Source organism: Squalius cephalus (assembly GCF_949319135.1).
Source record: "Squalius cephalus genome assembly, chromosome: 25".
Taxonomy (NCBI): domain Eukaryota; kingdom Metazoa; phylum Chordata; class Actinopteri; order Cypriniformes; family Leuciscidae; genus Squalius; species Squalius cephalus.
The window spans coordinates 31,140,157-31,156,419 of record NC_137146.1 but is presented as its reverse complement, the minus strand read 5'-3'; the positions used below and the strand labels follow the sequence as shown (position 1 = coordinate 31,156,419).

The window sequence follows — 16,263 nt, the reverse complement described above, 5'->3', positions numbered from 1 at the left end:
TTTTTTGTAAGGTATTGGAAAGTAATTCCTTCCGGTGAACTGCCTCATTGAACTGAGCACTCTTACTAATCAGTTAATCAGAGTTTATTGTTAGTTAATAGTAGTTACTAGAGTGTTAATAATGCATTACTCATTTGTTCCTGTGTAGTTATTCATTAATGAAGAAGCACAGTTTGATAGTGAAAGAGAGACAACAAAATTATTAAGCTACTACATTAAATGTTTTAGAGAAACCAAATATTCCCAGAAAGCTTGGTTGACATTTGCTCTATGAATAGGATCACACAATGACATCCTAGAAAATCTTGTTTTTGCAAAGCTGTTACAGCAATTTGGGGAGAGTCCTTTCTGTTCCAAAATGACAATACCCCTATTCAGAAAGAATAGCTCCATAAATGGTTTACTGAGTCTGGTGTTGAATATCAATTAAGCTGTGAGAGAGCGGCACAAGACCGGTGCGTCGCGCTGGTGTCGCTCATCAGTAATCACGCCACCGGCCTTTTGTCACTCTCTCATGGCCCTCGGCCTCGTCCTGCTCGCCACAATTTCATATTTGATTAACTTTACACAGTTATTGAACTGAACTGAATCAACACTAAACCGATTTCAGCTGAACAACAACACTGTTGTCTTTTAGAGCTGCTTTACAGCATTGTTGAATTAGATTTGCATAATTGATCATTATTTTCCCGTTTATCACTGTAAAGCTGTAAACAATCTGTATTGTATAAAGCACTATAGAAATAAAGGCTTGAGTTCAGTTGACTTGAAGAAATTGACCGACCCTTACAAAGCCCAGACCTGAACCGTTATTCAGTATTTTTTTATATTTTACAATTCATTTTAGATGAATTGTAACAGTGGGCCCCAACACCCAACATCAATACTGCTCTTGTCAAAATCATGGCAAAAAACAAAAACAAACAAAAAACATCAATCTCTCCATTTGCTACAATAACAACTTACAGGGAAATCCTTCCACTTGATGTTGAAAAATACTGTAGATGCAGGGATTTGCTCCCATTCAGAAATTAGAGCATCAGTGAGATCAGTCTGTGCTTAATGTTTCTGTGATCCAGAAGGTGTTTAGTGGGGTTCAATACTGGGGTTGTTCTACTTCTGGGTTTTTATTACCTAATAGAGATAAATACATCAGCAAAGACACAGATCAGCACCTACTTCCTCATCGTCTCTTTCGTTTCACGTTCTTTATCATCGCCCACTGATGCATTAGTCAAGTCAAGTTACCTTTATTTATATAGTGCTTTATACATTACAGAAGGTTTCAAAGCAGCTTTGAAGTGATAACAGGAAAATGATGCATTTCGGCTTTTGTTCGGCTAAAGTCAGTTCAGTGTGGATTCAGTTCTGTTTTAAAGATCATCAATTATTAAATTAGTTAATTAAAAGCAGTTCTGCAAAAAAAAAAAAAAAAAAAAAGATGTCATTGTCCAGCTCAGTTCAGTTCTCATATATACTGATGCTGTACAGTCAGATCAATAATATTGTTGAATATTAAGTTGCCCCAACTAAGTCTGGGCGTACACTGTGCGATTTTTGTCAGATTCTGAGCCGAATTCAGACTCGTCCGACTCTTTTTTGAGTCTTTTTCAGCTTTGTCATGCACCATTTGTCGTGCAGTGTACAGAGGGAAACAATCGGCTGGTTGGATGAATTTCTGGCATGTCAGAAATTTTGATCGCCCCTCGTGAGGTATCGCACAGTTGAAGCAGAGCTACGAACCGATTGACCTAAACTCAGTGTTTTTTTCCCTCACTGTGCCTGCGCGAAAAAAGAAGTTAAACCATTTCATCTTTAATGCAGCAAGGAAGGAAAAGAGGGATATATTTAAGTTATGTAGCTATCAAACTAGCTGCAAATTACTGTTGCTTACCTCCAGTTCGTGTTGCAAAATGGATAAACCATATTACCCACGTCTGATTTTGTAAGTTTGCCAACTTACAGAGAAATGAAGAGTCAATCATTTTTATGGTAGGTTTATTTTAAACGGATAGAAACTGAATATCAACCAAATAATCCAGAAAAAAAAAAAACCACATTATACATAAGTTATAAATTGATTCACATTTCAGTGAGTGAAATAATTATTTGATCCCCTAGCAAAACATAATAGCGAAACCTTTGTTGGCAAGCACAGAGGAAAGACGTTTCTTGTAGTTGGTCACCAGGTTTGCACACATCTCAGGAGGGATTTTGGTCCATTCCTCTTTACAGATCCTCTCTAAATCCTTAAGGTTTCTTGGCTGTCGCTTTGCAACTAGAAGTTTCAGCTCCCTCCACAGATTTTCTATAAGATTAAGGTCTGGAGACTGGCTAGGCCACTCCAAGACCTTAATGTGCTTCTTCTTGAGCCACTCATTTGTTGCCTTGGCAGTATGTTTTTTGTCATTGTCATGCTGGAAGACCCATCCACGACCCATCTCCAGTTTTCTGGCTGAGGTTCTCATCAAAGATTTTATGGTAGAGAAACAGCCCAAAAGCATGATGTTTCCAGCTCATGCTTGACTGTAGGGATGGTGTTCTTTGGATCATAGGTCTACAGTCTTGTCCCTGATGTCCTTCAACAGCTATTTGGTATTGCCCATGGTGGTGGAGAGGATGGAATGGAAGATGCAATGGAAGTATTTTATACATATAATGTGCTGACATTAGGAATACTTTCTTAAAGTGACAGGACTAATCTGTGTTTCACATGAGCACATAAGCAATCTGTGGGAGGCAGAATTCTTGCTGGTTGGTTGGGGATCAAATACTTATTTCCCTCGATCAAATGCTAATCAATTTATAACCTTTATAGAATGTGTTTTTTTCTGGATTTTTTTCAGAGCAAATTAAGTTTCTCCTGGTCCGACGTCAGAAACGTAGGAGGACAAAAAGCCTGCAGTATGACAGGTCTAACTACAGTAGTTGGAACCTTTGGAACATAACCTGGCCTAGGGTAGAGGAAGGCCTTAGCCATGCCAGGTGAGAATTCCAGGCACGAGGGAGCAACCGAGAGTGCTTGAATGTCTCCAATCCTCTTGAGAAACGAAATAGCAAGCAGAAAAATAGTTTTGAGAGTAAGGAACTTCTCGGAAACCTCTTCAAGGGGCTCGAAGGGAGCCAAGGAGAGACCCTCTAGAACAGTGGCCAAGTCCCATGATGGCACCCTTGTGCGTACTGCTGGCCTCAGCCTCAAAGTGCCACGAAGGAAGCGAGATATAAGTGGGTGTCTCCCAAGAGAAACTCCACTCAAAGGGGCGTGGTAAGCAGCCAGGGCCGCCATGTACACCTTCAGTGTGGAGTGGGATAACCCTGTGGAGAGACGGGCCTGCAGGAACTCCAGCACTGTACCAACCGGGCAGTTAACTGGGTCCTGTTGGCGCTCTCCACACCAAGAGGTGAAAAGTTTCCACCTCGCGGCATATAACTTCCTCGTAGCGGGAGCTCTGGATTGGAGAATGGTCTCAACGACCTCAGTCGAGAGACCGGATTCTATGAGCTGAGCCCCCTCAGAGGCCAAGCCCATAGCCTCCATAGCTCTGGGCGGGGGTGAAGGATCGACCCCACACGCCTGAGATAATAGGTCCCTCCTGATCGGAATCTCCAGGGGAGAGCCGTCTAGGAGGGACACAAGGTCCGAAAACCATACTCGGGCCGGCCAGAACGGGGCTATCAGGAGTAGGCTGACTCCGTCCCGGCGAACCCTTTCCAGAACTCCTGGGAGCAGAGCGATCGGGGGAAAAGCATACAGGCGTAACCTCGGCCACGCCTGTACCATAGCGTCCAACCCCAGCGGGGCTGGATGGCTGAGAGCGAACCACAGAGGACAGTGTGATGTCTCTCGGGAAGCGAATAGGTCTACCTCGGCACGACCGAAATGTTCCCAAAGGGGTGAAGTCTCCATTCCCCGGGCCTCGGCCCCTGCCTCGACAGGATGTCTACCCCCCGATTCAGATACCCCGGGAGATAACTCGCTCTCAAAGACAGAAGTTTCCCCTGGGACCATAGAAGGATCTGACGAGCTAGCTTGTATAATGGGCGCGACCGCAGACCCCCCTGATGTTTTATGTAAGAGACCACCGATGTGTTGTCTGAGCGGACAAGCACATGGAGGCCCCTCAGGTCTGGGAGGAAGTGTTTCAAGGCCTGAAACACCGTTAACATTTCTAGACAGTTTATGTGCCACGAGAGATGATGGTCCTGCCACAGACCCTGAGCTGGGCGACCACTCATGATCGCCCCCCAACCCGTGAGAGAGGCATCCGTCGTTAGCATTATGCAACGACAAGGAGCTCCCAACACAGGACCTTGGGACAGAAACCAAGGATCTTTCCACATGATCAGGGCGCGATGACACAGTCTCGAACTCATGATCGTGCGGAGTGGATTTCCCCTCGGGGAGAATCCCTTGGTTCTGAGCCACCACTGTAGCGGTCTCATGTGCAAGAGGCCAAAAGGAATAATGTTGGACGCAGCTGCCATGAGACCTAACAGTTTCTAGAACTGTTTCACAGTGGATGACTGGCCTAGCTTGACCTGATCTACTGCGGCGAGAATCGAAGCAATATACGAGCAGGTGACAATTGTGCCTGCATCGTCGTCGAATCCCACACTACACCGAGAAAAGTGGTTCTCTGTAATGGAGAAAGCACACTCTTCTTGGCGTTGAGCCTCAACCCCATCTCTTGATGTGAGCAAGAACGACATCTCGATGCCGAACCGCCTGTTGTTCCGACTGAGCTAGAATTAACCAATCGTCGATATAATTCAGAATGCGGATGCCCTGCAGCCTTAGAGGGGCTATAGCTGCATCTATACACTTCGTGAACATTTGGGGTGACAATGCTAGGCCGAACGGAAGAACCCGATATTGGTACGCTTCGCCCCCAAAAGCGAACCTCAGGAACTTCCTGTGTTGAGGAAGAATAGACACATGGGAGTAGGCGTCCTTCAGATCTATCGTGACGAACCAGTCCTCGGACTTGATTTGTGACACGATCTGTTTGAGAGTGAGCATCTTGAACTTGAGCTTCCCTACAGTGTGATTTAAAAGACGCAGATCTAAAATCGGACGCAACCCCCGTCTTTCTTTGGAACAATGAAGTACCGGCTGTAATAACCTGACTCCCTGCTGGGAGGAGGAACCCGTTCTATAGCTCCTTTTTGCAGAAGAGTCATGACCTCCTGTTCCATCACCAGAGCCTGCTCCCTCTTTCGATTGTATGCAGGACCCACGGAGACACATTGGGAAGATTTTTCCACTCCACTAGAAAATCTACTAGGGTGCCAGCCTCTCGAGGCTGGCCTCTGGAATATGTCGAGCTGCAGACACAGTGCCCTGTAACGGCGCACCGGCAGGGAACAACTGGTCTAACTGCTGTAGACTCCTCCCCGGAGGGAGCGAGCAACCCTCGGGGAAAAACTCGCTGGGACCTTCTGCGCCCCGGCATGAAGGCGGGGTTGGCAGAACGGCCCCCCTGAGGGCACCGAGGGGAGACGGGCACCATATAATAAGGTGGAAACCATCTTCCCCAAGAAGGGGTGTACCCTCAGAAGCCCTACACTACTAGTGTCAGGGCTCCTTGGCCTACTTAGAGATAATAACAGTCCTCAGATCCGTTTTATCATAAGTACTGATATTAGAAAGGGCACGAAGCACTCGGTGCGTGCCCTTACCATAAGCATGGATTTTAGAAACTGCATAGTATTTTATGCAGTTAAAAGGCCAGAAAGATATTTCATTTAATTTCTCAAAATTAAATAAAACCATAAACATAGATTTTAGAAAGGGCACGAAGCACTGGCGCGTGCCCTTACCATAAACATGGATTTTAGAAAATGCATAGTATTTTATACAGCTTTTTTTTAAATTCTCAAATTTAAATACAGCCAGTAACAAAGTATTTCATAGTCTGAATTACAGGCTGAATATACATATTTGAATACAGAAAGAATCATAGCTTGAAAACACACATTTTAATTGTGATAATAGGAATAAGAGAGAAAGGGAAACTCCTTGAGCTCAGTTTCCTCCACATTATAAATAAATTGCGGATCTACGCGTTGCCTCGACAACGCGAGATCCAAGCCGTTGATTCTTTATGCTGCCATCTACGCGCTGCCTCAGCAAGCGCGAGATCTGCTTTATAAGACTCAACAGTTTGTTTTCTAAAACTTCATTATTGTGCGTGTGTTTTTCTACACATTGAAGTGGCGAGTCTATTTCGATAACTGCAACATTCAGCTCCTCAGAACTGGATAATTGCAGTACCGATGCCTCATTCGGGGTGGAAGTAACCGCAAAGCGTGCTTCCCCCCCGAGATGAGACACTGGACCTGGCAGGTGAAAGCAGAGAAAAGGCGAAGCCCGTCTCTAAAACCCCTCTGCCAGATCCATTTGCGAGCTGCCGCTCTGCCTCGGCAGAAGCGGAACGCGAGCCGCGAGGAATGCGAGCTGAGGCGCCCTCCTCAAAGAGCGACCGGCGGGAGCACAGCGTTCTCACAACAATGCTTATCAGTCCCCTCGAGGGCTGATTGAGCGTGCTGCGCTCCCAAACGAACAGCACACAATATGTGTATCCCCACCCGTGATTTGTAGATAGGTAGGGATGAACACCCTATTGAAATGCTGTTCGCTCGCCATTATAAAGTTTTTTTATTTTTTATATATATATATATATATATATATATATGGTTGAAAACTCTTGCCTAGAAAATTCTAAGACAGACAAAAAAAAACACCAGGGACATAGATTCACACAGAGCGCTGCTGAAGTAACAGAAGCTGTTTCGCTTGTGTATTCAGGGGTGCTTTATAGTTTCCTGGTCGATGACGTCACCCGCCTACTACGTTCCGTCTCGCCATTGGACTGATTTCATTCATGCTTCAGACGCTGGAGGCGTTCCCACTGCGATTACACGCAGCGGTAGTCCCTGAAGGGGAACTAAGGAAGACAGGAACGAAGCAAACTGAGTAAAAACGAAACTAAAACAGAACATAACAGAGCATAATCATAACAGTCTGTCGATAGACAATGTCATCACACGTATTTTTCAGGGGCAAATAGCACCCTTAGCCTGTTTCAAACTAAAATACGCTTTTAACCCTCTGGGCCCTGGAGATGTTCTTACATTTGTGCTTATTTCTGTTACTTGAAATATTTTCATGGCTAAAGTCTGATTGCACGTATTAAGCACTAACTCTGCTACAATAATATGTGAGCAAAGAATGTGGAGAGATTAAAAGAATGGCTTTTTGATTGTTTGGATTTATTTACAACACAACATAATCCAAAGATAAGTAATGAAGGACAAAAAGTCACAATGTTGAGCACACTGATTTCAACAGAGAGACTTGAACAGTCATACACATTTCAAGCCATTCATGAAACAGTTCCTGTTCCACATACCTGTTTAAAAATAAATTGCATTTAAAATTCACAAAAATATATATAAAGAACACCAGGTTTGTTGTGTCTTGTAGGCATATACTTGTAGGGCGCTATAAAATATTAATAACAATACTAATAATTTTCAGTTTACAAAAAAACTTTTGGTTTTGTGGGGGAGAAATGCAGGTGACCTATAACTATACATTATTAAAAAAGAACACTTCAGTACACTACACTAGAGAAAAATATATGGATTATCATATGTTGCTTCAAATGTTTTCATATTTGAAATGAAATGATATTGGAGTAAAAACATGTAGCATAATTTGCTTTTTTGATCTTGTTGTTTTGTGACCGCAAGTGACCCAAACTCACAGCGCTTGCAGAGACCATTTACTGAATCAATCGAGCCGCTCCTCACTATGAAACATTATTGTTAGCACATTATAAACATCTAAGTTTGAGCAGATATCCATGAACACAGTATTTAACAATAAATACTGGTCTAAACACTGTAATATTCATCATGGTAGTGTTAAACACTCATACTAGCCTACTTTTATATCATGCTGTATTTTATATTACAGAGCATAAAAACATCCTCGTGTTGTAGCCTACATGTACATTTATTTAGCATTGAAAGGTTGCCTGCTTGTCAAAATTTCATATTTTAACATGTTTCCATTGATTTCATACATTTTAATCTAGCAATAGGTCAACTAGTACAATGTGAAGTTTATGCAACAATAACACGCTAATATAAGTGAGAATAAATGTCCTACTCTAAAAATCTTTCTTACGTTCTTCTTCTTCTGAGGTAAATCCAAGGTAAACTCGCAGTGTGTCTTTTAAACTTGATGAAAAGCAGAGGAAAGATCAAGTTTGGTTTGTTTTGAGGTAATGAGGGCGTTTACAGGTTCGTGTTCCTTCACGTGGACGATTAGCAAGTGAATGTATCTCTCATGTCTGTGTGGCAAGTATTCGCTGAGTTACAGTTCATTTTCTGTTGCGTTTCAAAATGGACTTCACTGAGAGAGAGATGGCATCATGGGGGTTAATATGAGCCAACAGATGTAGGCAACATATTTTAACAACAGACAGTAAGAATAAATACACACATTTAGCAAAGAAGAGACAGGACAGAAGACAACTAGGAACAATTACATCATATAGACACTCATTAAACTCATTAAAGGACTTTTTTAAATGAGAGACAGACACGCAATGGCAGATTCAATGGGAGTAGCACAATGAATATGTGTGAATGAACCACTATTCACTCATTCACCCTTCTCTCTTCTCTACAGGGACCACAGTCATCCAGGTGACAGCCACAGATGCAGATGACCCTTTGTTTGGGAACAATGCTAAACTCATCTATTCAATCCTGCAGGGGGAGCCCTACTTCTCAGTGGAACCCAAAACAGGTGCAGATCTTGCTCAGCAATAATCTTTGTGCTTTAAACAGCCATGTTTAAAATGATCTGAATCTCACTGCATTAGGGTTAGGGTTAAATGGCATTTATGTAAAATAAAGACAAAATTGTAAGTACAGTGATTAAAATGAAGATACTGTGTCACAATGAAGTATTGTGAAACATGTCCATTTTATAAACTACACCTGTGGTTACTCTGCTAGGATACCCGTTTCAAAGTCATGACACTTTGGGCTGGTCGTTTGGCTTTTTATCTTTTGTGGCAGGGTCATGGCACAATTGTTTATGTTCTTTGTTTTTTCCCCCTTGTGCTTCTCTGTCAGTTTCTTGCGTCTCTGGTCCTGCCCTTACTTTTTCACATTTTTATTGAATACACTGAGCAATCAGTCACAGTGCAGGGTCGAGGAAGTAAGTGAACCTTCTAATAACCTCCTTTAACAACAGAGCCTCTTTCCTCTAGCTGCCTATAGGACTTCTGACCAATTATGTACTAATTATGTACCATTCCTCTCCACAAATCGGTTTCAGTTTATGAATATTTTTTTTATGAATAGTTATCTATCACAGATTTACTTGTGTTCTTTACTTGTTTGCTTTGGGCTATTGTTTTGTTGCATCACACAACCTCTCTAAAGCTTAAAGTCATAAAATGCTGTTCTGGAATTGTCCTTTAAAATTAATTTCCTTCAATGAAATTCAATGCAAAATGTCCAGGCCCTGAGGTAGCATTGCTTCCACAAAGCTTCACAGTTGGGAAGAGCTTTTGGTGTTGGTGTGCAATGCCCCTTTTTCTCCAAACAAAAGCATTGTGCATTTTTGACAAAAAGTTATTTATTTCTTTTTTGTCTCTGCTGTTCGGGTTTCTTTAAAGGAGGTCTGTCCAGTGTAGGCTGGGCAGATGATAATTATAACATTGAGTTTGATACATTTAATTTGAAATCGTGGCCTGATTTAATTTTTTGAGGCTCCAGTTAGTCCTTGCTGGAAGTTGTATTCATGAAAAAGAGAGATCTTTGATGAATGAAAAGACAACACTGGAGCCTGGCACAATCTTAGGGGTCTAGTTCGCTTGCTAAAGGGTTGTGGTTAATTTATGAAATATAACAAATAACTATTGTGCTGATGCAGTGTCTTATTTTCTAGCCCATGAACAAGAAATAAATTGTAACAGAATGTAGTTGTAATTCCTAAATATGTGACGCAGAAATATAAAAGACTTTAATGAACATGTAGAATAACACAGGAGAACACTCAGGCATGTCAATACCAAACAATACATACATAAACACTAGGGCTGTCAGAATATCAGATTTTTCACACCATGGTTATCGTGGACAAAATAATTCACGGTAACGATATATAGCAATATCAATAGTCAAGTCAAGTCACCTTTATTTATATAGTGCTTTTTTACAACACATATTGTTTCAAAGTAGCTTTACAGCGATAACAGGAAAATAATGCAATACAGTTGAAGAAACTGTAGAAGAAAATAATGTCATAGTCCAGCTTAAAGGTGCATTGCGCAACATTTCATGTTAAAAATACCCGTTTTTCTAACCCATACATGCTTAAACAATTGCCTGATGGGCTGAATGAGCCCTTCTCTGATCACTGCGATTGCCTCTATAATCCTGTACAGTAAAATAAATAAGAGGGATTCGGGTCGGAATTTGAGACTGGGCGTGACGTCATGCGCGTTCAGTTGCAGTGTTGCAGTTTCGCTTGTCGCCAGAGGGGGCATAGTTCTGCAAAAACTCAGAGACTTGCGCAATGCACCTTTAAGTAAGTTCAGTGATGGTTCATTTTTGCTGTAAAAATGTTATTAATTTAGTTCATTTATCTATACAGCCACTCTGGAGAAAACATTGATGTCAGTTCAGTTCTCATATAATAGTGTCAATGCAGGCAGAACAGTAATATTGTTGAAAATTAAGTGTGTGTCAGTAACTTACAAGATGGCTGCCGTGGTGTGAGTGTGTGCTGCAAGCTGCAGTCTGCTGGCCCAACGTTTTGCTTACTGAGGTCATTGTGACATATTTTTCCACTCTAAAACTTTTTTGTGCAAATGGTCTACTAGTGGTTTATCAAGAAAGGCAAACTAAACCAATCTTCAGCTCTAAACCAACTCGTTATTGGACCACATCCTTCTCTTTGTGTGAGTGGAAAGAGGCTGGCCTCTCAATGGGTGACGAGACAATTACTCTACAGAGTATTTGGACATGATGCTGCAAATGAAGCGTGATATGATTTCACACATGGACGCTAAAATTGACTCACTTGGAGCCAATCTGACCAAAATAGATGGATCTCTTTAAATGTTTGGAGAGCAGGTTATCGAGCTTGAGCAGAGAGTCAGCTCAAACGAGGATGATATAACAGGTCAAACTTGTAAAAGTGCTTGAAGAGGAAAACACTGACATGAAATCATGGGCAGAGGACGCTGAGAACCGAAGCAGAAGCTCCAATCTATGATTCACTGGCATCCCAGAGAGGGCCGAGGCTAGAGATATCCTTGGCTTCATGAGACATTTGATTCCACAGCTCCTAGGTGAAGTGAATTTCTCCACTCCTCCGGTGATCGAGCGCTGTCATCGTATCCAGGACAACTCCAGAACCAAGGGTCCCAGGCCGATCCTGGTAAACTTCCACTATTTCCAGGATAAGATAAAAGTAATGAAACTATCCAGGGAGAATAAGGAGTGCCTACAGTACAAAGGAGCTCGTGTCTTCATTTACCCGGACTTCTCCGCTGGTCTGGTCCAGAGATGCAGAGGGTTTGATGCGGTTAAGTAAAAGCTCTGTGATCGGGACATTAAATACACATTGATCTATCCTTGCACATTGAGAGTTGACTATGCTGGTAAGACACAATTCATGACATGACAGCCTTAAAGTTAGTGATCGAACGCTAGTGCCATATTCAGCTTGCTGATGAACTCTTTCAACTCTTTAGTTCTTCTTCCTTTTTGTAACAATTTCCTTGTCGGACCAGCATTGAACTTATTATTTATTATTTGTATTGTTGTCACTGGCATAAGTGCTACTTGAGGGGCTGCTGCCTTACTTTTTGTACTTTTCTTATTTACAAATCAGTGCTGGGAGCAGTAAGGGTTGGTGCTGCTTTACTACTGTCTGCCATATAATATGACGCAAATGCCGTAAAATGGCGTAATGCTAAAAGATGGGTTAGTTTAGGTCACCTAAATGGGAAAGGATAGATACCTATAAGTTTGATATAGGCAATTAATACTTTGTAAATGCTATTTTATTTTTTATCATTACCATTATTACTTGTAGTTATGTCATCTGATGATTTCATGCTGTCTTAATTATACTACATAACTATTCCAGCAGTAATATACCTGGGGCCGTATTCACAAAGAATTTTAAGGTAGTAGCTTCACAAAGTAGCTCCTAACTGACGAATTTAGGAGCAACTCCTAAAAATAATGGGCGTGTCACTCGTAACTTTAGGACTCCTAATTTTTTTGACTAAGACTAATTCACGAAGCATTTTAGCCCTAAAAGTAGCACCTAAGCCTGGGACAGCTTAAAAGAAGTCGAGAGGACTCCTAACTCACTAAGACCTTCACAAACCGCTTTTTGTGGCATTTCACGCTGCAATGTTTTGAAATGCGTATGCGGCAGCTACAGGAGCTTCCAATCGCGAGGGAACAATTCTGCATTGTAGGCATAACTAGGGATGCAATAACGCCACCAACAACAACCAAAACTAGGCTACTCATTGCATGTAAACTAATTGTAACGTTTCATTGTGAATCAAATTAAAATGTTCTTCTCTTTGCAAACGTAGGTAGAGGCATATATTTCACAAATCCAACACTCATATTTCACAAATCCAACACTCTCTACAAACGGACTTAATTTAAACTTAGTTCAAAAATGGTTTTCTTCTAATAAACTCCTCTTGAACAGGAAAAAATCTTACAGTATGTTGTTTTGCACTCGACCTAATTCTTAGCCTTATCTAAAAACTGGTTTATTAGTTTTCTTGATGGAACAGCTTTAACAAAAGTCTTGATACCCAGCTCTCCTTAAAACCTCATATTAACTCAATCTGCAAGAAAATATATGGTCAATTGAAGTCACTTTATCGCTCTGCTGATTGCTTCTCACAACAAGTTCGGAAAATAATTATTACTCATTTGATACTTCCAATACTTGATTATTCTAATGCTATATATGGGAACACCTCAGATTCAACTTAAGGCACAGTACAACTTAAGGCATACGGATCAGCTCTTCTTTCATACACCCAGAATCAGCAAAGAAATAGGTTGTTGTGCATTTAAATTTAAAGCTCCATCAGACTGGAACAATCTTTCCTGCTCGCTCAGATCTATAACCTCTTTTTATGTTTTCAAGTCATCTCTTCTTACTTATTTTCAAGCATTGTGTTCTTGTTTCTGATCCTTCCCTCTTTTTATTTTATTTATTTATTTATTTATGCTGTTTATTGTACATGTTTGCATTTATGTATCTCTATGGGTATATCGATGTGTGTAAGCATATTTACACCTTGATTTTGTATTTGCATTTTCACAGATGGTTCACCGATTGTCTTTGATTATGGTATGGGCCAAAAGGGAAGGGACTAGGTTTGTGGGAGCACTGTTAGAGTGTGCATGTGTATGAATGTGAATGTCAATGTATCTAAATGTTTGTTATAGTCCTTTGTTGTATTTACTTTAATTATGATTTTCTATTATGATGTTGGTTTCTTTGTACTGTTGAAGGACCCCCTCGAAAATGAGATGGTTCATCTCAAGGGGCTATCCTTGAAAATAAAGAATAAAGAATAAAGTGTCCCCAACTAAGCAAGCCAAAAGCCAAAGGTGACAAAGGCGACGGTGGTAAGGAACCAAAACTCCATCAGGTGACAGAATGGAGAAAAAACCTTGGGAGAAACCAGGCTCAGTCGAGGGGACAGTTCTCCTCTTGCCAACAAATGAACAGTGTATGATTTTGATTCAGGCATGATCTGGCTGACTACAGTAAACCTCGGGATAAACAGAGAGACTAATTTTTAGTCTTGATGCCATTCTTCTTATGATGTAATGAGTACATCTGGTGTTTTAGGAAGTGTTCCTGGTTCCGACTGACCTAGTTTATGCAACCTAACAATCATTTAACTGATTGGCATAATAGACATTTATAATGTTCTATGTGTATGCCAGTGTAATGCCAAGCCAGCAGAGGGAGCCATCACCCGAGTACTGACTGAGCGCTCCCTCTGCTGCTTCTACATTCACTTCCTGTTTGGGACTACTTAAGCTGGGACCATGTGCTTTCTCATCGCGAAGTATTGCCAGTTAACCCTGCCTTACCAAGCGTTTTCCTGATATTCTGATTGTCTGCATGTGTATGATTCTGACTCGTTCTCTGACCATTGATTCTACGGATTTCCCTTTCTGGATTGTTTGCTTGTGTGGACTGATCTCAAGGTTTGACTTCTCTGCCTGGTTTCTCACTAACGTCTCTTGGATTATCCCTTGGATTGTTGAAAGATCGGACTGCTTTGCTGTTATCGACCCTCTGCCCGTTTCCACGTGTTTGTTTGCTATTTGCAATAAACTTCTGCATATGGATTCTAATGCTGCATCAGCGTCCTCATTACAGAATACTTCGCCTACCGTGAATCCAGCGGAGGTTTCCAACTTACAAGCCGCATTCGCTTACCAAAGCGAGGTTCTGAAGAATTATCAGGAACAACTTGCAAAGCTACAATCAGTCAACGAACACCTGACGCACTACGTACGATCTCTTCCTCCTCCCACGCCTTCAACGGTAAGCTTTGCTCTTCCTAATAAGTTTGATGGCTCTGCTGAACAATGCAAGGGATTCATTCGACAAGTAAAGCTATATTTTGAGTTCCAACAAGATCGATTTGAATCTGAGAAGAAGAGATGTGCATTTCTCATGACTTTGCTTACGGGAAAAGCCCTCGATTGGGCTTCAGCGGTGTGGGATAGCGATACACAACTCAGGAGATCCACTGAGTATTTTTTACTTCAACTTCAAGAAGTTTTTGAATATCCCGCAGGGGGCAGGGATATTTCAACACAACTTATTAATGCAAAACAAGGTAACCGCACCGCAGCTGATTATGCTATTGAGTTTCGCACACTGGCAGCTCAGAGTGGATGGAATGATGTCTCTCTTAAAGCTACCTTTTACAACAGCCTCAATGTTGATCTGCAAACTGAACTCGCCTGTCGTAGAGAGGATTTATCATTTTCAGAACTTGTTAATCTCACCATCAAGATCGATAATCTCATGAGACAGACTCCCAAGCAACGTACTAACAGAACAGTTTATAATCATTCCCCTATCAGCCATCTCACAGTTGAAAAATCATCTGTTGAACCCATGCAACTTAACGTTTCTCGATTGACGGAAGAGGAACGAGCAAGACGTCGACAAAATCATCTGTGCTTCTACTGCGGTGAACCAGGCCATCGCAGTATCGGTTGCCCACTCAAGGCCAAGTCTTCAACAGGGGTAAATATTCACAATTTCTCTGTCCTTAAAAATAAGTCGCTTACACTACCTGTCACCATAAGAACTGATACTCTGTCTCTTGATCTCACAGCACTGATTGACTCTGGAGCAGCTCTGAATATCATCAACAAGGACATAATTCAGAAGTTTAATATTCCTACCCAACCATGCATTCCACCCATTCAAATCAAAGCTATCGACGACACTCTCATCAATCAAGGTATCCAATGTCAAACAAAAACCTTGAAACTTCAAACCGGTTTGTTCCATCAAGAAAACATCACCTTGTATGTCGTTGACTCACCCAAATACGAAGTCATCTTAGGATTTCCTTGGCTCACCATCCACGATCCTTCCATTTCCTGGTTCCAAGGGGAGTTAACTCACTGGTCTCCCTTCTGTTTGATGAACTGCCTTTCAATTCAGCCACAACCATGTCTCACCACAAGCATTGAGAGTCCCGAAACCCAGGTAAAAGTATCCATCCCCAATCAATATCAAGATTTGTCTGAAGTTTTCAGCAAGACTAAGGCCACACAACTTCCTCCACATCGTCCATGGGATTGCGCCATTGATTTGCTTCCCAATGCCATGCCTCCCAAAAGCAGAGTTTACCCATTGTCCAGGATTGAGGATCAGGCTATGGAGGAATACATTGAGGAGGCTTTAGACTCAGGGTTCATTCGTCCATCCACATCTCCTGCAGCCGCCGGGTTCTTCTTCGTGAGTAAAAAGGATGGTGGTTTAAGACCCTGCATAGATTACCGTGGACTTAACAATGTCACAGTAAAATTCTGCTATCCCTTGCCTTTGGTACCCCCGGCTCTGGAACAACTACGAGAGGCCACCATTTACACCAAACTAGACCTACGAAGTGCATACAATCTCATCAGGATCAAAGAAGGTGA

General features: G+C 41.8%; 1 protein-coding gene across 1 annotated transcript in view; it reads left to right on the top strand.

Moving 5' to 3' along the window:
• The window catches only part of cdh19 (cadherin 19, type 2), a 50,689-nt gene that overhangs the window by 9,856 nt on the left and 24,570 nt on the right, over window positions 1-16,263 (top strand). The window contains exon 4 of the mRNA XM_079863915.1: window positions 8,702-8,821. Coding sequence (XP_079720041.1) covers window positions 8,702-8,821 — 120 coding nt within the window. The remainder of the gene's footprint in view (window positions 1-8,701; window positions 8,822-16,263) is intronic.